This window comes from Stigmatopora argus, chromosome 3, assembly GCF_051989625.1.
Source record: "Stigmatopora argus isolate UIUO_Sarg chromosome 3, RoL_Sarg_1.0, whole genome shotgun sequence".
Classification (NCBI taxonomy): domain Eukaryota; kingdom Metazoa; phylum Chordata; class Actinopteri; order Syngnathiformes; family Syngnathidae; genus Stigmatopora; species Stigmatopora argus.
The window spans coordinates 2,765,316-2,787,621 of NC_135389.1; the positions used below are offsets into that span (position 1 = coordinate 2,765,316).

At 45.1% G+C, this 22,306-nt stretch overlaps 1 protein-coding gene across 2 annotated transcripts in view; it reads left to right on the forward strand.

Moving 5' to 3' along the window:
• sntb2 (syntrophin, beta 2) overlaps nucleotides 1–19,906 on the forward strand; it is a 99,668-nt gene extending 79,762 nt beyond the window's left edge. For both annotated transcript variants that reach the window (XM_077596491.1, XM_077596489.1), the window contains 2 exons: nucleotides 6,930–7,120; nucleotides 18,387–19,906. In XM_077596491.1, coding sequence (XP_077452617.1) covers nucleotides 6,930–7,120; nucleotides 18,387–18,479 — 284 coding nt within the window. In that variant the 3' untranslated portion in view covers nucleotides 18,480–19,906. The remainder of the gene's footprint in view (nucleotides 1–6,929; nucleotides 7,121–18,386) is intronic.
• Nucleotides 19,907–22,306: the final 2,400 nt, after the last annotated feature.

Consider the following 22,306-nt stretch of genomic DNA (forward strand, 5'->3'; position numbering starts at 1 on the left):
CATAAGAACAGCATCAAAACGACCATGTGAAAGAGAGCTGGTAGAAGAAAACTGAGTGGCAAAATCATACACAACAAGTGATTGAGTCGCAGACATTCGAGTTATTAATACTAAAAATAAATCTCCTAATCATAGCTTTCACACATGCAACAATACAGCAACTAAGAAGTAAAACAAGAGGAATAAAAGTTTAAAAAGAAGCCATTAAAGAAACTACCAAATTTTTCCATTTTGCAAGATTGTCACAAGCAATGCTAATTTTGTATAAATGGTTAATTAATAGTGCCTATGATAGAATTCAACGTATATGACATTGACATTTGGATAGACAGTACTTTAAAGCGCAATGTCGATACTGGAAAAAATAAACCATGAAAAAGGAACACTTCAGCCAGATCCCTAATCAGGCAAGCTGCTTCATATCAAGACGCACGCATATCTGTGAAAAAACAAAGATCCTCCACTCCTCACAGCCTTAAGAATAAAAGTAAGCAAATGATTAAAAATGCAGACTCTAAACATATAATACAACATTGTCACATACAAAAATGAAAACAAACATACCAATGTCTGTTAATTGCATTCTAACAGTGTCGTGCCCTAATTGTATAGTTATTTTCCTTACCATTCAATTTGATTCTCAATAGATTTATTTGTTTTTATTTCCATTGCTTGTTTAAGATCCCCCAGGCAGATTATTATGTCTTTTTTTGTCCAATGCTCTACACAAATTACAAAGAGATCGGATTGTGCTTCATTGAGATAAGACTGGAGGTGTTTTCTTCTGCTATAATGTCTGTCACCCCTCCAAACGGCCTGCATGTTTAGGGCAGGTTTACGGCACGGTGGGAGTAAAACTGACTGTTTCATCAGGAGTCGTAAATCCTCTACGGCCTGCGCCAGGATTTGGTTTTGAACCCCCTCGAGGATGCGACAATCCCAGCTCCATATTTCCATGTTTATCTCTCCGCCCTGTATACACAATCAACAGTTGTTAATTGCTCGGGAGAAACCCCAGGGGGGAATTTAGTCAGCCAATTGCATCCTATTCAAGACCTTACCACCTGGAGATTCCCAAACAGCACCTGTCTTCAAATTCCTATAACATGTAATGTAACGAATCATTATTACACAAAAATAACAGTAAGACGTCCTTTTGGCCATACAGTGGTACCTCGTCATACGACCGCTCGTCATACAAAATGCTCGTCTTACGGGGGAAATTTCGATCAAATAATTCGCCCGTGATGCGGTCAAAATTTCGTGATGCGACCAAGCCAGGTTGCCATGGCATTTTTTTTTTTTTGCATATCTTTCGTGTATAACAATATTTACGAGCACCGGATGAGTTATTCAGACCAGGAAACGCACAACGCGCATGCGCGGGGAAAAGAGGGCTTTCTGGGTAATGAAGTATACTCGTGCACACAACGTCGACAGGCAATGGCACTCAGAATACAACTTTACCCACAATCAATACGTGGGTAAGCTCAGCTGCTGCATTTCCTGTTATTTTTATCTAATACGAGGAGTATTATATTACTTCTCGTTGGCTGCTCATAAGAACATTAGGGGCACTGGCTCGCAACAGCATCCCCGGGGAGACAACAGTTGGAACCTTCACGAGGTGTCTCCCGAGAGGCCGCCCGCCGCGGCCTGCGAATCCAACACAACCACCCAGAGATGCCACCCAGGAACATGGCGCCCTATGTTTTTCATCCAGCCGGAGATGTCCGCCCTGCCCCACACCTCCGGTTACTCCTCCTAAGGGCAGGCGACGTCGAGGAGAACCCGGGACCTACCTGCCCGGGATGCTCTAAGACGATCCGTCGTGACTTCACCCCACTGGTCTGCAACGCTTGCCGACGAAATTTCCACAGGACCTGTAGCGGCCTGACCCGAACCCAGATAAAGAGTCATCAAGGCTTTCTCTGCGGATCCTGTTCCGGAAATGCCGTCGTGCCGTCACTTCCGCGCACAGCCTACGTGGGACCGAAAGAAAAATGCTGTGTCTGCAAAATCTCCTTCTCCCCTACCATCTCCCCCATCCCCTGCTCGAACTGCCCCAACAAATCCCACCGCTCTTGCTCTGGACTACCTCGCTCCCAAATTAATGCAAACTGGCTATGCCCGACCTGCTCACCACCCCCGACACAACAATCCTCCACACACCAAACAGCCATAACAACACACCAACCTATAAACGCAAACTGCCCCACCTGTAATAACAAATTAATCGTTTCACGCTCTCCCCTGACATGTAGATCCTGCAAACGTGGATTCCACCTCAAATGTGCCCCTGAAACCAGACACGCTTTAACCATACTTCGCAGGAACAATAACTGGTGCTGCCAGAGCTGTCTGAACCTGAAACCCTCCCACCCTCAACAACCCACAGATAGGATTGCCGATCTACCGGAGGCACGGAAAGCCGGTCTCACCATCCTTCAATGGAACTGTGACTACCTGGCGACCAAGACTACCGAACTGAAAGAGGTGACGGCACGTCTAAAAATTGACATCCTCCTCCTCCAGGAAACAAAACTGGGACTCGAAGACCCGACGCCTCAGCTCGACGGTTATAACGTGATTCGCCAAGACCGTGAGGGCTCAGGCACAAAACAGCGACGAGGCGGGGGTCTCCTTGTCTACCTGAGATGCGGCATCCCCTACTCCATCCTTCCAGCGTCCCTATCAGGCCCCCTCGAACTCCAGCATATCCACATTCCCATCGCCCGCAGGCGGCACCTCTCACTGGTCAACGCCTACATCCCCCCGGCGACATCGGATTATTGTCCTGCCCCCCAAGATTTCTCCTGGTTAAACTCGCTCCCCACGGAGCATGGCCTGATCTGCGGGGATTTCAACGCGCACCACCCGACCTGGGATATACTTGCCAAGACAGATCCCAGGGGTAACGCAATCCATCAATGGGTCGATGACCATGACCTAACTCTCCTTAATGACGGCGTGTGGACACGGACTGCCAGATACCAACAAGGAGCAGGCATGAGTGCCCCCGACCTAACGATCACTGACCCCACCACGGCCGAACATCTGCAATGGGAACCCATCGACGAGATGACCTCCGACCACAGACCGATTCTGATTAGGTGGAACCGTGCTCTCCGTGTCGAATGCCAACAAAGAAGAGTACGACCCAACTTCTCGAAAGCTTACTGGAAGAGGTATCGTACCATCCTCATGGATTGCCTACCCGTAATCTCCGCAGCAGCCACAGCCCCGGAAAAACTCTCCCTCCTAGTGCAACACATGAAAGAGGCAGCAGCACTTACAATACCGGTCAAAGTTATCCGCCAGAAGGAGCTCCCATGGTTGACACAGGACCTGAAGGACCTCATCCGCGAAAGGAATCGACTACGTCGAGACCTCCAACAAAATAGGAAAGAATGGATAGCACTCTGCCAACAGATCAAACAAAAAACCACTGAAGCGAAAAGGAACGCATGGCGCTTACACCTCACCAAGATCGCCGAGACAAGATCTACGGGACAAGCCTGGTCCTTAGTAAAATCCCTCTCAGGCACCAAAACACAACAATCTGGCGAGTCCCTGGTCTACAAGAACAAGGAGTACGTGAGTGACCGAGCCAAAGCAACAGCATTTATCAGGGAATATGCCTCGGTCAGCGGACGCAAGAGTGACAAGCGGAGCAGACGAGCAGTGCGTTCTCTACGTACAGCTACCCGCAGACTGCTCGGCTCACCGCGACAAGTCCTCGAGCTCCCGTTCACCGATGCTGAACTGCAGACAGCGCTGTCCCAACTTAAAGCGGGTAAGGCAGCTGGACCCGACGACATAGCCCCGGACCTTCTAAAAAATCTTCCGGCAAACATCCTTCCCGAACTACTCCATATCGTCAACACCAGCTGGCTAGAGGGCTGGTGTCCACAAGCTTGGCGAGTGGCCACCATCATCCCTTTCCTCAAAAAAGGGAAGTCACCAAAGGACGTTGGGAACTACAGACCCATCGCCCTCACCTCTACGCTTAGCAAAACAATGGAAAGGCTCATCGTGAACCGTCTCGCCTGGTGGTTGGAAGATAAACAGCTTCTCAGCCACTGGCAAGCCGGTTTTCGAAAGGGAAGAAGCACGACGGACCAGGCCCTGCGACTGTCGCAGTTCATCTCTGATGGCTTCCAGTCGACTCAACGGCAACGCACGCTTGCAACATTCTTTGACTTCAGCAAGGCATTCGACCAGGTATGGAGAACAGGTCTCTTACAAAAAATGGCAGACCTGGGGGTCCCCTACCGCTTCATCAGATGGATCGCCAACTGGCTCACAAATCGCACAGCCAGGGTCAGGATCAACAATACCACCGGCAGGAGCAGAACCTTCAAAGAAGGGCTCCCCCAAGGCTCGGTCCTGTCACCCCTCTTATTCATCATCTACATTAATGACCTCCTCGACAAGTTCAACGACTCCACCCTGGTCAGCGCCTATGCAGACGATCTGGCTCTTGCTTGTCGGGGTAGGAACAAAGAGGAGGTGGAAAGCAGACTTCAAGCGGAGGTTGAAAAAGTCTGGAGGTGGAGTTCCGAGGCACACCTAAACCTTAACACCACCAAGTGTGAGGCGTCATTTTTTAGCCTGGACTCCGCTGAGGCCAAATGGCAACCAAAGATCTTAATAAATGGCGCCACCCTCAAGCATAACCCCACCCCCACTTTTCTTGGCGTATCTTTTGACCGACAACTCACGTTTGCAGAGCAAGCGAAAAAAGTCCGCCAAACCATGTCCAAAAGAACGAACCTCCTCCGCAAACTCAGTGGCACATCCTGGGGTTGGCAACCAAACGACCTTAGAACAGTGTATATTGCGACCCAGAGAAGTCTTGCGGAGTACGCAGCACCGGCATGGGCCCCCTGGCTGGCCCAAACTCACCTCAAATCCCTTGAAACCGCCCAACTGGAAGCAGCCCGCGCCATAACTCACCACCTCAGGTCTACCCCCACCGAAGCAGTCCTACATGAGGCACATCTCACACCCCTCTCATCCCGCCTCAAGTTACAAGCACTTCTTAAGGCGGATGCCTGGAACCAGCTGCCTCCTTCTGATCCCCGACACCGCCTCCTCCATGAAAACGTTAAAATGCGTTTGCAAAAGAAGCCAGACTGGCGATCATCGACCCTTCCCCGTCTTACCGCTCTCGAACTCCATACCCCTTGCACATACTCTTCCCATCCCTGCCCACCCTGGCTATTACCCCCCCCCCCCATCCAAACCGCCTTTACCGCAGTCTCTAAACACATGCCGACCATCACCCAAAGAGATAAGGCAGAAGAGCTCATCAGAAGCATGGGTAAACCGGACCTACAGATCTTCACAGATGGATCCACCAAAGAAGGCACTGCGGACGGTGGTGCAGGTTTTGTCGTCATTAAGGAGAGTGCAATCATCCACCAATGGCATGGTGCCACTGGCAGCCGCAGCAGCTCCTACCACTCTGAAAAAGTGGCACTGACCGAGGCACTCTCCTGGCTGAGGGAAACAGCAGACTGGCAGACATCAATTATCCTCAGTGACTGCAAATCGCTGGTCCAAGCTATGGGAAACCCCCATGCGCAAGACCCCGCCATTCGGAGACTTCAGGGTGACATCGCCCTTTTCCCTCCGCCTAAGCGACTGCAGCTACTGTGGATCCCGGGCCACTGCAACATATGCGGAAACGACCTGGCTGATGCCCTAGCTAAACTTGGCTCGTTAGATGACCAAACCAATACCCCCCCGGACGCAGCCACAAGACGTGCCATCATCCAACGTGAAGATCGCTCCCCCCCCCTCTCCCACCCCCGCCTTTTGCAGACCTACACTACAAAAGTCACGGAGGAAGAACTTGCCCTATCGAAAGGAGACCGCACAGACCTGATTCGTTTCCGCAGTGGACACCACCCCCTGCTCCGCCGTTGGCTCCACCTTGTGGGGAAATCCAACTCGGATCGCTGCCGCCTGTGCGACGAGGAAACAGAGTCGTCTGAACACTTATGGCTCCGCTGCCCGGCCTTAATGACCGAACGCTACCATCGCGGCTTGGGCAACTCCCTGGATGAACTTATCCGTGTTCCAGTGGCAGCTCTAGCGCTGCTGAGGGTAATCCTCAGGTGCCTGAGGTGAAAAAAGAAGAAGAAGAACAGCATCCCCGGTAGCAACTCTATCATAGGCGCCATTCGAGGGGATGCGAACACAGATGCTACAAGCTAAAAGGAGCTGCTAGCCAGCGCCCCCGAAGCTCCCATGAGCAGCGGCGCGATCGCTGATAAAAGACTGCTGCTCGTTGGCAAGTGGTCGTGAGTTATCCGATTGTGAGGACATTTGTGTGCATCATTTTCGGAATATTTTGAAGGGAATAGTACGACAGCAAACAGCCCATCGATAGCGAACATGAGGGTGGAGTGTTTGTTCCGTTTACGAGTGCGTTATGTGGGAAAAAAAAAACGAAGCCCCTTTTGTGCCCCTCTCCCCTCGGCGAAATCCGCCCAATTTTAGTTAGATTAAACACTTTATTTCTATTAAACCACTCGTTATTTATTACTTTGTCAATATATGGCGAATTATAAGAAATAAAACATTTTTTTCAATCCAATATCCTGTTTTTGGTGTTTTTTTCAGAGAGTTGTAACGAATTAATTTGTTTCCCATTCATTTCAATGGGAAACTTCCGCTCGAGTTACGAGAATCTTGTCATACGAGCTCAGTCCCGGAACGGATTAAGCTCGTATCTCGAGGTACCACTGTATTGATAACACAATAACAAAGTACATTATTTCATTCATCCATTGCTCTTTTGTATCACTTATCATAATGAAGTAAATAACATTTAAAATGTTGCCCCTGCCCCCTTTTCTTTTCTTGTTGCTACACAATTCCACTGTATTTGGGATAAAATGATTATTTGCTTTCCGCAGGCTGCACATTGAAGGAGCATGATGTTCGACTGACTCTGCACTATGAGAAAGGCTTTACTGTGATAAGAGAGCCATTTGACCCATCCAATGAAGCTGTACTCTTCCGATACACATATGAAAAACTGAAAATGTCTGCTGATGATGGAATACGCAACCTGTACCTTGATTTTGGGGGTCCTGAGGGGGAAATGGTAAGTTTTAAAAGTTTTGTTAGTTACAAAGTTACGCGTTACACTATAAGACTCAGTCATTTGTTTGTTTACTGAACCTTTTTTCCACGCTAGGCCTGTGAGGGTGCGGAGAGAGCGAGAGAGCGAGATTGTAATTGCATTGACAATATAAGAGCATTCATATCTAAATATCTAATATCAAAATTATCTATAAGTTGCGTATTATTGGCGTGTGTGTACATGTTACCCGTCGCCATATTCGCTCGCTCGCCCCGCCCCCGGATTTGCTCGTATTGGAGTGTGTGTACTTGTTTTTCAAACTACGGCCCGCGGGCCATATAAAGCCCGTTAGGCTTTTTAATCCGGCCCGCCGACGTTGTCCCCACCGACGTTGTCCAAATTATAGTAAAAATCAATGACCTCATTCATTTCCCTTTGCCCTGCAATACCACTCATCACTCTCAATTTAAAGACTGCTTCCTTTCATTGAATAATAATATGTTCTTAATGTTGAAAGTAAATTTGAAATTTGACAGCGGTAGACGTCCGATTCATGTTGACTGAGGTGCAGATGCTATTTCTGTTATTGGATTGGATTGGATAACTTTATTCATCCCGTATTCAGGAAATTTTGTTGTCACAGTAGCAAGAGGGTGAGGATGCAGGAATAGGAAAGGCATTTTATACATAAATAAATAGATAGGTAATAATATAATATTAGAGCTCCATCAAGTGGATATATAACGCAGCAGTCAACATGAATCAGACGTCTAGCGCCGTCAATGGCAGCCGGACGTCCGGCTGCCATTGACGGCGCTAGACGTCCGATGCACCTTCATTCTCTCTATAACTTGCAATACAGCAAGGTGTTGAAATATCAAAATTATCAATAAGAACACTCATTTAACACATGGGCTGCCATTGACAGCGGTAGACATCCGATGAGTTAAATGAGTCCGTTCAACGAAACATCCGTTCGACGAACTGTCCGTCGACCAAACGTCTGATAGACGAACTGTCCGTCGACCAAACGTCCGGTCACGATTAAGCTCGTATTTCAAGGTACCACGTAGTTGCGTTCGGGAAGGCAGGTTCGCACGAGTTACGTGACGATTTGGAATGAATTGTCGATTCTGATATAACAGCAAGGTGAGTCAAAGGCTTGGGAGTGATGCATGTGGGATCAAGTGTCGGCCAGCACTGTTGTTCGAACTTTCGCCAAAGCTGGAATCAAGTTTCCAGAATGCACAATTGACAGTGGAGCCTAGCATGTTGAATGCCGAACTCTTTACAGAATAGTCCGTAGTTTACAGCAAATTACGAAATCCGCATTTTATAAGAAATTTTTTTATAAGATCTGCGTTTCTTTCAAATTCGCCGATTGAGGATGGCGCAAATTGAAACTACATCCACGTGACCTAAACGGATGTCACATCCGTTTAGGTCACGTGGATGTAGTTTTGATAGAATTTTGAAGCAGCATAGACGTACCGTAGCCATGGCTTCCAAGCGAAGACGAGAGAACTGTGATACTGATATTTTGCCATTTAAAAAAAATACAACGAACTGCAGCCTGCAAAAGTTCAAAGTTCGTGTTTGGCGCAACACAACGTAAGTGTAGCAGAGATGAAAATGGCCGATTATTTTTTTGTGGAGCATAACTTACCGCTGAGTGCTACTGATCATTGTGGTCCACTATTCAAAGCTATCTTTCCGGATTCAAAAATTGTGAAAGACTATGCATCCGCCCGCACAAAGACCAAAGCCTTAATATTGCAAAAAACGGAGAATATTTCAAGTCGTATTGCTGCTAATGCAAGAGGATTGTTCACACTCAGTACGGACGGCAGTAACGACAACTCGGATAAGTAGTTTCCCGTAGTGTTGCGACATTTCAGTGAAAACCAGAAAATCTCAACAACACTTTTATCTGTTCCGGTGGTTACAGAAACGTCTGAAAATGGCCGTAACATTTTTAACACTCTAAGTGCAGAGTTGCTTAAATGTGATCTCAGTTGGGAAAATTGTGTTGCACTAGGCAGTGATAATTAATGCTCCAGTAATGTCAGGTGGGAAAGCTGGGGTGTTCGGCCATATCAAGGAAGAGAACGACAGGATCTTCTTTGCGGGCTGTATTTGCCATTTGTTGCACATAGCTGCCAAAAATGCAACAAATGTCCTACTTTGACAATGTGCTTATGGATATTTATTACCACCTTAAGAATAGTGCAAAACGTCAGACGGAGTTAAAGATTGAAGCGGAGTTGTGTGGGGACGCAAACTTGAAGGTCCTGAAATACGTTCCCACGAGGTGGCTTTCAATGAAGCAATGTATTGACCGTGTCCTTGTATTGAGGAAGTCTTTAAAGTCATTTTTGAGAAGGAGGTGAAGAAGAAATCCCCACATCACAACAGCAGATCAGCCAGAGCATACAAGTTTCTGTGTAGCCAGACTGCTCTCTGCTACATGCTTTTTCTGAGCTATATACTGGAGATATTTACAACCTTAAACATGACACTACAGTCGGAAGCACCCCTAATCCACAACCTCAGAAGACTGATGAAAGACTTCTACCTGAAACTGATGGTGATGTTCACGAAAATTGTTGCTTTGCGTGACAAAGACTTGTTGGAAGTGAAAGTGAATTATGAGAACATTAGTATTCCATTTGAGAAAAATGATGAAGGACTTTGTATTGGTGAGAACGTTCGTCAGTACATGAAAGAGCAAGAAATGCCTGAAAAAAAGTGACTGCCATCTGCACAAGTGTGAGAAAGTTTTATAAAACTGCAGTGAAATATGTAAAAGAAAAATTTCCAATGAAGGACGAATTGCTCAAACATGCTGAGGTAACTTATCTCCGCATCATAAAAAAAGTTCCTTCACAAGTGTAAGGTACTTCATCAACAGATTCCCATGCAGGAAGCCTGACTGTGAGGTTGATGCCTTGGAAGAAGAATTCAGCTGCCTGCAAGTTGAGGAGCTAGGAGACATTTCAGTACAGGAGAGAGCAGATGTGCAATGGGGACTAGTAAGAGAAATAAAAGACAGCTTTGGAAACCCAAAATTTGCTAACATAACAAAGATTGCACTGGGCATACTTTTGATTGAAGGGAGGAGTCAAGAGGCCAAGCGGGCAACTGAGAAATTTAATAGAACTAAGAAAATTGATGAAATTTGCATGTGGCGTCACGGTGCAGCGTCTCTTTGCTCTCCAGTTTGGTGTTTTCTTTTCTCAATCCTATCTTTATTTACCAACATCTGCGAGGCAAACTTTTCCTACAGTCGCCACGACTTAATTGCTATCGGAAGGAGATGCGATATATCCGATTTCACAACAAACAACCAACGGGCCTACGATATCCCCGAGGACATCTCGAGACCTCCGGGATCTCCGTGGATAGTCAGCCCGCTTAAAGCACGTCGAAGGAGGCGAAGGCGGCGAAGAGAGAGGAAGCAAAAGCGCGGATGTCGGGCGGGCCTTGCTGCTAAGCTAAGTCAACAACCACACCGAGCACTGCTTCCTAGTATCTTTTTGACCAACGCCAGATCCATCACCCACAAAATGGATGATTTGGAACTTCGAATTGCTACCAACAGCTTTGTTAGGAACTGTAACATTATTCTCATCACGGAAACGTGGCTACACCCGCAAATCCCTGACGCTGCGGTATCGCTAGCTAGCCGAACGTTTTTTCGGAACGATCGTTCAAAGGAACTAACGGGCAAAAGCAGAGAAGGAGGACTTTGCTTGTTCATACATAATGAATGGTGTGGTGACAGTAGGATCATTGACACTCACTGTTCCCCGAACTTAGAGCTATTGGCAGTACGATGTAGGCCCTACTATCTACCGAGAGAGCTAACGGTCGTCATAGTAACGGCGATCTATATACCTCCGAATGCTAACGTCAACACGGCACTAAACCTCCTGCTAATGGCGGTAAACAAACAACAGCTTGACCACCCCGATGGAGTCTTTATTGTTGCTGGTGACTTCAACAAAGCATGTTTAAAGACTGTTCTACCTACGTTTATCCAATACGTAAAATGTCACACGAGGGGAGACAAAACTCTTGACCGTGTTTATTCTAACATCAAACATGCTTACAAAGCCACTTCCCTCCCTCACCTAGCTGGATCAGATCACCTCTGTCTAGCCCTCACCCCAGCATACACTCCATTCTGGAGGCTAACAAGGCCACAAATAAAGACAATAAAAACTTGGCCCGAGGACGCCCTTTCTCAGCTGCAGGACTGTTTTTCCCGCACCAACTGGGAACTCTTCGAACACGACAACCTCCAGGACTATACGGACGCTGTACTTTCCAATATCAAAACCTGCATGACAACGTCACTATATTTAAACAAATACGGGTTTTTCCTAACCAAAAACCCTGGATGACCAAGGAGACACAGGCACTCATCAAATGCCGTAACACCGCTTTCAGATCAGGGGACAAGATGAAATATAGACCTGCCAGAGCTGAGCTGAAAAGAGGCATTAAAAAGGCCAAGGCAGAATATACTAAGAAAATTGAAGAGCACTTCACAGAAAATAATACAAAGAAGATGTGGCAGGGAATACGACATATTACCAACTACAATAACAATAATATGTCTGTTAACGCAGATGCCTCACTAGCGGAGGAACTGAACCGTTTCTTTGCCCGCTTTGAGACTGACAAATCAGACCCAGTCTCAACACCCCCACCACTACCCTGCAGCAATACACTGAAGTTCCAGGAACAGGAAGTGAGTCTGGAAATGCGGTCTGTGAATACCAGGAAGGCTGCTGGCCCTGACGGAGTACCTGGGAAGGTGCTCAAAGCCTGTGCTGACCAGCTGGCTGGAGTCTTCACAAAAATCTTCAATTGTTCCCTGCAACAATCCATCATTCCATCCTGCCTGAAATCTGCCACCATTATCCCTGTCCCCAAAAAGCCAACCATTGACAGCATGAATGATTATAGGCCTGTTGCTCTCATGCCTGTGATCATATCAGGAATACAATCTCTCCCTCAGTTGACCCTCACCAGTTTGCTTATAGAGCTAACAGGTCCACTGAGGATGCTATTGCCATTGCTCTACATACAGCACTGAGCCACCGGGAACACCATGGGAATTACGTGAGGATGCTTTTCATTGACTATAGCTCAGCCTTCAACACCATGAAACCGGACATTCTGACTGACAAACTCTCCCACCTTGGACTATCCTCCATCTGCTGTTGGATTAAGAACTTCCTAACCAACCGACCACAAACTGTTAGACTTGGTTCCCACCTTTCTTCCTCCATTACAATGAGCACTGGCTCCCCTCAAGGCTGTGTACTTAGTCTTCTTCTGTACCTCCTGTACACTTTTGACTGTACACCAACCCACCAGTCTAACTCCATCATCAAATTTGCTGATGACACCACTGTGGTCGGACTCATCTCAGAAGGGGATGAGGCGGCCTATAGAGACGAGGTCAACAAACTGTCTTTGTGGTGCTCGGTGAACAACCTCACACTGAACAACACGAAAACTAAAGAAATAATCCTGGACTTCCGCAAACGGAGCACAGATCTGGCCCCACTCCTCATAAATGGAGTTCGTGTAGAGCGGGTCCAGTCCTTTAACTTCCTGGGGGTCCCCGTCACGGACAAGCTCTCCTGGTCTACAAACACCACGGCAGGAGTGAAGAAGGCCCAGAAACGACTCCATTTCCTGAGGGTACTCAGGAGGAACAACTTGGACACTAAGCTTCTGGTAACTTTCTATAGAGCCACTGTGGAGAGCATCCTGGCATACGGCATCACAGTGTGGTACGCTGGAAGCACGGCAGCAGACAAAAAGGCCATGCAGAGAGTGATTAACACTGCCCAGAGGATCGTCGGCTGCTCTCTGCCCTCACTGGAAGACATTGCCAGCCCTCGTTACCTCAGCAGAGCCGGGAACATTATTGGGGACCCGGAACACTCTGGTCACAAGCTGTTCCAGCTGCTTCCCTCTGGCAGGCACTACCGGTCTCACAAAGCACGGACAAAGAGGCTTAAGGACAGCTTCTTTCCCACAGCCATCAGGACTCTGAATTTGCAGTAGCACAACACACAATCCCCTCTGTGTAACAACTTCGGCGTGAGGAAACATGAAGGATGTTGGGCGGTGATCTGCCTCCTGCTGGATGACTGAAGGTTAGTAAGAAGACAGCGGGAGGTAAGTGATCCATTTTATTCTTTGTTGGCATCGGTGAGGCAAACCTTTTCGCAGTCGCCGGGAGTTGGTTGCGCTCGGGAGGTGATGCGATGTATCCATCACGGCAGAGTGCCAGCGAGTCTGAAACTATCACTTGGTTGGGCTTTTGCCTGGGAAAAGCGCACTTTGTGGAGAAGCACTATCAAATTTGTCATACGCAGCTGGGTATGATGACAATTAGGCTTTTGTCTAGTCAATGATGATGACAAGCCTAAGTCTGGTTTTAGTTTTTTAAATTTATTTTTATTATGTGGTATAAAATTTTTAGGTCTTTCATTATTCATTTTTGTACTGAAAATGTTGATTGCTACAAATATTTTGACATGATTGCATCCACACAAATTTTGTGCAATAAAGTTCTAAATAATAATTAATGTGTTGTTTGCAATTCTTTTTCTTTTTTTTTTACAATAAGTGATAACATTATCCCAAAAACTATTCTCTTCTTTGCCTGCTTACCTGCGGTTGGGTCCAAGAAACCTAACAATATATCCCCATTTACTCAGTGCACACAGCCAGTATTGATGATTCTGAAGGCTAGGAGTACAAGCATGCTGAATTCTGATTGTTTCAGGACATTAATCTAAAATTAACACACTGGGATACAATATGAAATAAGTATACTCGCATAAGGAAAGGCAATATGGAAGATGAGTGAATGTGATAAATAATTTCATATATTCATACATACATATACCTATATATTATACATACATACACACACACCACACACACACGCCACACACACCATACACACACACCACACACACCACACACACACCACACATACACTACACACACACACACACACACACCACACACACACACAGTTGTGGTCAAAAGTTTACATACACTTGTGAAGAACATAATGTCATGCTCTCTTGAGTTTCCAGTTATTTCTACAACTCTGATTTTTCTCTGATAGAGTGATTGGAACAGATACTTCTTTGTCACAAAAAACATTCATGAAGTTTGGTTCTTTTATGACTTTATTATGGGTGAACAGAAAAAAGTGATCAAATCTGCTGGGTCAAAAATATACATACAGCAGCGCTAATATTTGGTAACATGTCCCTTGGCCATTTTCACTTCAATTAGGTGCTTTTGGTAGCCACCCACAAGCTTCTGGCAAGCTTCTGGTTGAATCTTTGACCACTCCTCTTGACAGAATTGGTGCAGTTCAGTTAAATTTGATGGCTTTCTGACATGGACTTGTTTCTTCAGCATTGTCCACAAGTTCTCAATGGGGTTTAAGTCAGGACTTTGGGAAGGCCATTTGAAAACCTTAATTCTAGCCTGATTTAGCCATTCCATTACCACTTTTGATGTGTGTTTGGGGTCATTGTCCTGTTGGAACACCCAACTGCGCCCAAGACCCAATCTTCGTACTGATGACGTTAGATTATCTTGAAGAATTTGAAGGTAATCCTCCTCCTTCATTATCCCATTTACTTTCTGTAAAGCACCAGTTCCATTGGTAGCGAAACAGCCCCACAGCATAATACTACCACCAACGTGCTTGACGGTAGGCATGGTGTACTTGGGGTTAAAGGCCTCACCTTTTCTCCTCCAAACATATTGCTTGGCATTGTGGCCAAACAGCTCGATTTTTGTTTCGTCTGATCACATAACTTTCCTCCAAAATGTCTTATCTTTGTCCATGTGATCAGCAGCAAACTTCAGTCGAGCCTTAAGGTGCCACTTTTGGAGTAAGGGCTTCCTTCTTGCACAGCAGCCTCTCAGTCCATGGAGATGCAAAACACGCTTGACTGTGGACACTGACACCTGTGTTCCAGCAGCTTCTAATTCTTGGCAGATCTGCTTTTTGGTGATTCTCGGTTGAATCTTCACCCTCCTGACCAATTTTCTCTCAGCAGCAGGTGATAGCTTGTGTTTTCTTCCTGATCATGGCAGTGACAAAACAGTGCCATGCACTTTATACTTACAAATAATTGTTTGCACTGTTGCTCTTGGGACCTGCAGCTGCTTTGAAATGGCTCCAAGTGACTTTCCTGACTTGTTCAAGTCAAGGATTCACTTTTTTAGATCCATGCTGAGCTCCTTTGACTTTCCCATTGTAGCGTTTGTGGACGTTTGCATCCAATGAGTCCTATTTAAATGGCCTCAGAGAAGTCACCAGCTGTAGTCACTCATAATTACTCAAGAAGATAAGAAGCCATTCTATGAAGCTCATTTCACTGACACAACTTTCTAAGTCACCAAAATTGCTAATTCGTGTTGCTGTATGTATATTTTTGACCCAGCAGATTTGATCACTTTTCTGTTAACCCATAATAAAGTCATAAAATAACCAAACTTCATGAATGTTTTTTGTGACAAAGAAGTATCTGTTCCAATCACTCAATCAGAGTTGTAGAAATAACTGGAAACTCAAGAGAGCCATGAAATTATGTTCTTCACAAGTGTATGTAAACTTTTGACCACAACTGTACATACATACATACATACATACATACATACATACATACATACATACATGCATACATGCATACATGCATACATGCATGCATGCATGCATGCATGCATACACGCATACACGCACACACGCACACACGCACACACATACATATATATATACACATACATATATACATATACATATATATACATATATATATATATATATATATATATACATACATACATACATACATACACACATGCATACATGCATACATGCATACATGCATGCATCATGCATACACGCATACACGCACACACGCACACACGCACACACATACATATATATATACACATACATATATACATATATATATACATATACATACACACATACATACATATATTTATACATACATTTATATACATACATACATATACACACATACACACACATATATACACATACATATATTTATACATATATATATATATATATATATATATATATATATATATATATATATATATATATATATATATATATATATATATATATATATATATATATATATATATATCCTTCGCAGTCGCCGGGAGCTGGTTGCGCTCGGGAGGTGATGCGATGTATCCATCACGGCAGAATGCCAGCAAGTCTGAACTCTTGCCTGAGAAAAGTGCACTTCGTGGAGAAGCACCTTCAATTTCGTCATACGCAGCTGGGTATGATGACAATTAGGTTTTTGTCTAGTCAATGATGACGACAAGCCTAAGTCTGATTTTATTTTATTTATTTTATATATATACACACATATATATATATATATACAGACATACATATACATATATATACAGACATACATATACATATATAGTGGTACCTCGTCATACGACCGCTCATCATACAAAATGCTCGTCTTACGGGGGAAATTTCGATCGAATAATTCGCCCGTGATGCGGTCAAAATTTCGTGATGCGACCAAGCCAGGTGGGCATGGCATTTTTTTTTGCATATCTTTCGTGTATAACAATATTTACGAGCACCGGATGAGCTATTCAGACCAGGAAACGCACAACGCGCATGCGCGGGGAAAAGAGGGCTTTCTGGGTAATGAAGTATACTCGTGCTCGCAACAGCATCCCCGGTAGCAACTCTATCATAGGGGCCGTTCGAGGGGATGCGAACACAGATGCTACAAGCTAAAAGGAGCCGCTAGCCAGCGCCCCCGAAGCTCCCATGAGCAGCGGGGCGATCGCAGATAAAAGACTCGGCTCGTTGGCTGCTTTTAAGAACATCGGGGGCACTGGCTCGCAACAGCTTCACCGGTAGCAACTCTATCATGGGCGCCGTTCGAGGGGATGCAAACACAGATGCTACAAGCTAAAAGGAGCCGCTAGCCAGCGCCCCCGAAGCTCCCATGAGCAGCGGTGCGATCGCTGATAAGACTGCTGCTCGTTGGCAAGTGGTCGTGCGTTCTCCGATTGTGAGGACATTTGTGTGCATCATTTTCGGAATATTTTGAAGGGAATAGTACGACAGCAAACAGCCCATCGATAGCGAACGTGAGGGTGGAGTGTTTGTTCTGTTTACGAGTGTGTTGTGTGGAAAAAAAAAACGAAGCCCCCCGCCCCTTTTGTGCCCCTCTCCCCTCGGCGAAATTCGCCCAATTTTAGTTAGATTAAACACTTTATTTCTATGAAACCACTAGTTATGTGTTACTTTGTTAATAGATGGGGAATTAGAAGAAATAAAACATTTTTCCAATCCAATATCCTGTTTTTGGTGTTTTTTCAGAGGGCTGGAACGAATTAAATTTTTTTCCATTCATTTCAATGGGAAACGTCCGCTCGAGTTACGAGAACCTCGTCATACGATCTCAGTCTCGGAACGGATTACGATCGTATGTCGAGGTACCACTGTATATATATATAAATATATATATATATATATATATATATATATATATATATATATATATATATATAAAGTCAAATCCACATTCCTTCATTCATCTTCTAAACTGCTTATCCTCACAAGGATCGTTGGGGGTCCTCGGGCCTATCCTAGCTAACTATGGGCACCAGGCAGGGGACACCCTGAATCAGTGGCCAACCAATCGCAGGGCACAAGCAGACGGACATCCATTCATGACACTTATACCTAGGGGTAATTTAGAGTTTTCAACCACCCCACCCTGCATGGTTTTGGGGGAAAAAAAGAGTATCTGGATAAAACACACACACAGAAGCCTGGAGAGAACATGCAAACTCCACACAGGAAGGTCCAAACCAAGGCTTGAACCCTGAATCTCAGAACTGTGAGGCTGACGGTCTAACCACTCTAAAATGTACTTTTACCATAAATATTATTTTAGGGCAACAGAGATGCCCTTGTTAGCCCTAGTGGCCCAGATTCTTTTTTTTAACGGAAGATCTTTGAAAGGTGCCCTAAAGTCAATTCATGGACTGGTTTATCATTTCCATAATTTCCAATTTGATCAAAGACACAAACAAACTGAGTGCCTTCAGTGAGATAATGAACAATAATTTTGTCTCAATTTGTGTTTCAACTACTAACCTTTCTCCCGTATTCTGTTCTTGTCTTTTTCTTGTGTTCCCCTATTAGATATTTGACCTTCACTCAGGCCCAAAGCCAGTTGTATTTGTCCTTCATGCTTTCCTTTCAGCAAAGCTTACTCGTATGGGCCTGCTCACTTGAAGAAATTACCATCCACCTGAGAGGAAGTCTGTGCAGTTCAATTGGAATTCACAGCAGAAAAATGGATCCCATCACCACCACCACTCATAAAAATGTGCCTTTGCCTCTATTTTCTACCACAGCAGCTGTATTGCTATGTCATGTCTTAAACTTGCATTTTGCGTAAAGTTCTCAAACCTCCTCAAAAATGTAAAGTTGCTCTACGGTCATATTTTTCGGCATTAAAATATCACTCAAAGCTCTGATGCTTCTGCTTGAAGTTTAGAAAACCATCCCTTGTAAAATGTTCATTTGGTGCAGAGGTGGCTGCCCTTTAGACACCTTTGTTATTGCAACAGTTGGTATGCTCCATTATATATAAATTAATTAATTACACCCATGCAGCATCACCAAATTTGACAATGAGAGATAAAAAAAAAACTTTTCAAGGTCTCAAACTCAATTTACCTGGGGGCCGCTAGAGGCAGAGTCTGGGTGAGACTGGGCCGCATCAGGATTTCCACAAGAAAAGCGCTGATAAAACATTCCAACGTTATCAAATATCTTTATTTTTTAACAAAAAATAATGAATTAAATAAATTAACTTAAAGATGAATAAAAAATAAATCAATCAGTAAAAAATAATAATAATGAGCATACAGTAGATATACACTGGCTGGCTAAGTAGAGAAAACTACTTATTTTTATTCCGTTTCAAATGTCTGTATTAACAGCTCTTTAACCTTTAACTTTCTGAACTTGACTGGAATATTGAACATGAAATATTCTGAACACGGCTTCTCTTGCCTACTTCTTGCTGCTAGAGACCTGGCAGCGCTTCTTCTCACATAGCTTGAGGGAGGAAGCAGTGGAGACCCTCAGTAGAGCTTGAATATGCTCATCAGTAAGTCTGGACCTGTACTTGGACTTATTGAAGTTCAAGGTGGAGAAGAGCTTCTCACACAAGTATGTGCTCCCAAAAAGGCACATGGTCCGCTTGAACATTCGGGAAAGTTCAGGGAAGCTGGGGGTCAACTCTCTCAAAAATTGCCCAAGCTTGTCTGCTTCTCCACTCACCTCCCTGAACTTGGCTTTGAGTGCAGAGATGCACTGCAGGTCATTGAGCTCCATTTGAAGCTCAGGAGGGGCATCTTGCACATTGAAGGAGAAGGGGTCCGCAAAAATTTGAAATGTGGCTTTGTGTGTCTTGAAGTCTGCAAATCTGTGATCAAATTCCTCCTGTAACTTCGAAATGGCCTCAACATACTTCTCACCACTGAATGGTGTGCCTGCATCCACGAGAGCCTTGCATGCTGGGAAATGGCAAAGGTTTGTCTGAGAGAGCTGGGCTTTCCATAACACAAGTTTAGTGCAGAATGCTCTCACATTGTCATAGGCAGCACTGACAAGATGCTTGTAGCTTCTTATTCAGTACATTAAGCTCATATGTGATATCAACAAGAAAAGCTAAGTCCATGAGCCATTTGGGATCACTTAGCACAGGAACAGCAACCCCGTCTATCTCCATGAAGTCTTTTACTTCTGCTCTCAACTCAAAAAATCTCTTCAACACGTTTCCCCTGCTGAGCCAACGTACCTCAGTGAAGTAGAGCACATCCCCATATTCTGACTCAATTTCCTCTAAAAAAGCACGGAACATTCTGTGCTTTAAGCCCCTGGATCTGATTTGGTTGATGCATTTCACAACGACAGACATCACATTGTCAAACTTCAGGCATCTGCTGCAAAGGGCCTGCTGATGGATAATGCAGTGCAGAGCTATGGCCTCCTGCACACCCTCCTCTTCCAATTTTTTTTAACAAGTGCTACCAATCCATTCTTCCTCCATGTCATTGATGGGGCTCCATCGGTTGTTATTCCAACAAAGCTCTTCCATGGCAAACCAGCATTCTCAATGGCATCACACAGCTGGTGAAATATTTCCTTATTTCCTATACATGGCCATGTATTGGAATTACTGTGAGCAACACCCCCATTACTTCAAAATTGTCATCAACACCACGGACATATATTGCGAGCTGGGCAGTGTCAGTGATGTCTGTGGTCTCATCAAGAGCCACTGAATATACACTGAAACATTGTGCTTTCTCACACAGTTGATCATAAATGTCACTTGACAGGTCAGAAATGCGCTCTGCCACGGTGTTGGCAGAAAGGCTGATGTGGTTGAACTGACTTTTCTTTTCTGGACAGACAATATGTGCAGCCTGTAATATGCACTTTTTGATAAATTCACCTTCTGTGAATGGCTTTCCTGCTTTAGCAATCAACTCACAAACGGCGTAGCTAGCTTCGACTGCTGCATTACTGTCTTTGGTAGCCTTCTTGAAGAAATCCTGTTGCCTCAGAAGACGTGTTTTAAGACTGGCAACCTGGTTGGCTCTCTCATCTCCCTGGTATTTTTCGTACTCCTCAGCATGTCTCGTAGTATAATGACGTTTCAAATTGTATTCCTTGTGCACCGCAACTTTTTCAGTGCAAATGAGACACGTCGGTGTGCCCCTGTGCTCAACAAAGAAATATTGCACTCCCCACTTTTCTTGAAACTGTCTGTGCTCATCACCGACCTTTCTCTTCTCGGCAGGCTTTGAAAGAGACATCTCTGGGGCTCTGTAATATGTGTTTCCACTTGGAATGAGTCTTGGGTTGAACTTTAACTTTCAGTCGCGCGGGTCTGTGGCGCATGCCCACTTTCGCTCTCCGATCGTATTGGATTACGGCAGTTCTCCGAATTTCTCAAGTGTCATGTTAAAGCACTTACTGTTAAGTTTCAGTTTCACTCGCGGAGATGGCTACAGACACAGACACAGGCTGGATCACGGATCATAGTGCCTCATTCAGTTCTATGCTGAGAGCAGCGGAGGACTGTGCGCGCCGAGCGGAGTGATTGGCTTCACGGCTTCTCCTCCGCCCAGCTGATTGGAGGAATGAATGAGTGAGTGAGCGAGGCACTAGACAGCCCGGCCAATGTCCCGCCCTCCAGAGCTGTAAACCTCACCGTGATTGGTTCATTCAGCTCCGAACACAAGTGTCATTCATATCAATCTTGCGGGCCGCACGAACATTAATCTTTCATATTAAGACGGGGGCCGCAGTTGGCCCGCGGGCCACGATTTTGAGACCCCTGCCGGCGCATACCAAATCTTCCAATAAGTGAGTGGTAAAATACGTGTGCGGTCGATTGGTCGCCGGTCTTTTGGTCGCGGTGTTTTGGTCGTCCGGACCGCGACAACGGGCGACCAAAAGACGGGCGACCAAAAGACGAGCGACCAAAAGACGGGCGACCAAAAGACCGACAACCAAAAGACCGGCGACAAAACAAGGTAAAACAACACGGTCTACGCATCAATAAAACCCAAAAATGGCCCTGAGCAGTTTCACTGAGCCGACGTGTGAGTGTATAAGAGTTTGTATGTACGTACATGAGTTGTCACCTTAGGAAGGTACGTCAGTCAGGGTCTTAACAAGTTCTCCAACAAAAAAACAATAAAAGGCCGGGAAATTTGGAGCTTTTCTTTAGCCTAATAATCAATAGGGCATTAAGTATGACTAAATAGTAATTTGCAGTTTGTATTTAGGGAATTTGAACATCGATTTAAATGGTAATCATCAATAACCTTCCGGGCGACCAAAAGACCGGCGACCAATCGACCGTGCACCGTAAAATAGGTCTCCATTTGTGTGGCTTTCAATGAAATATGTTATCCTTTTCAGTCGTTTAAATAGCGTCACTATGTTGTTTAGCACATTGTGGGATCCAGGAATTGCTCAAATTAAAGGTATTAGGATATTTGACCTTGCTAAAATGGAAAACCGATTGACTTATT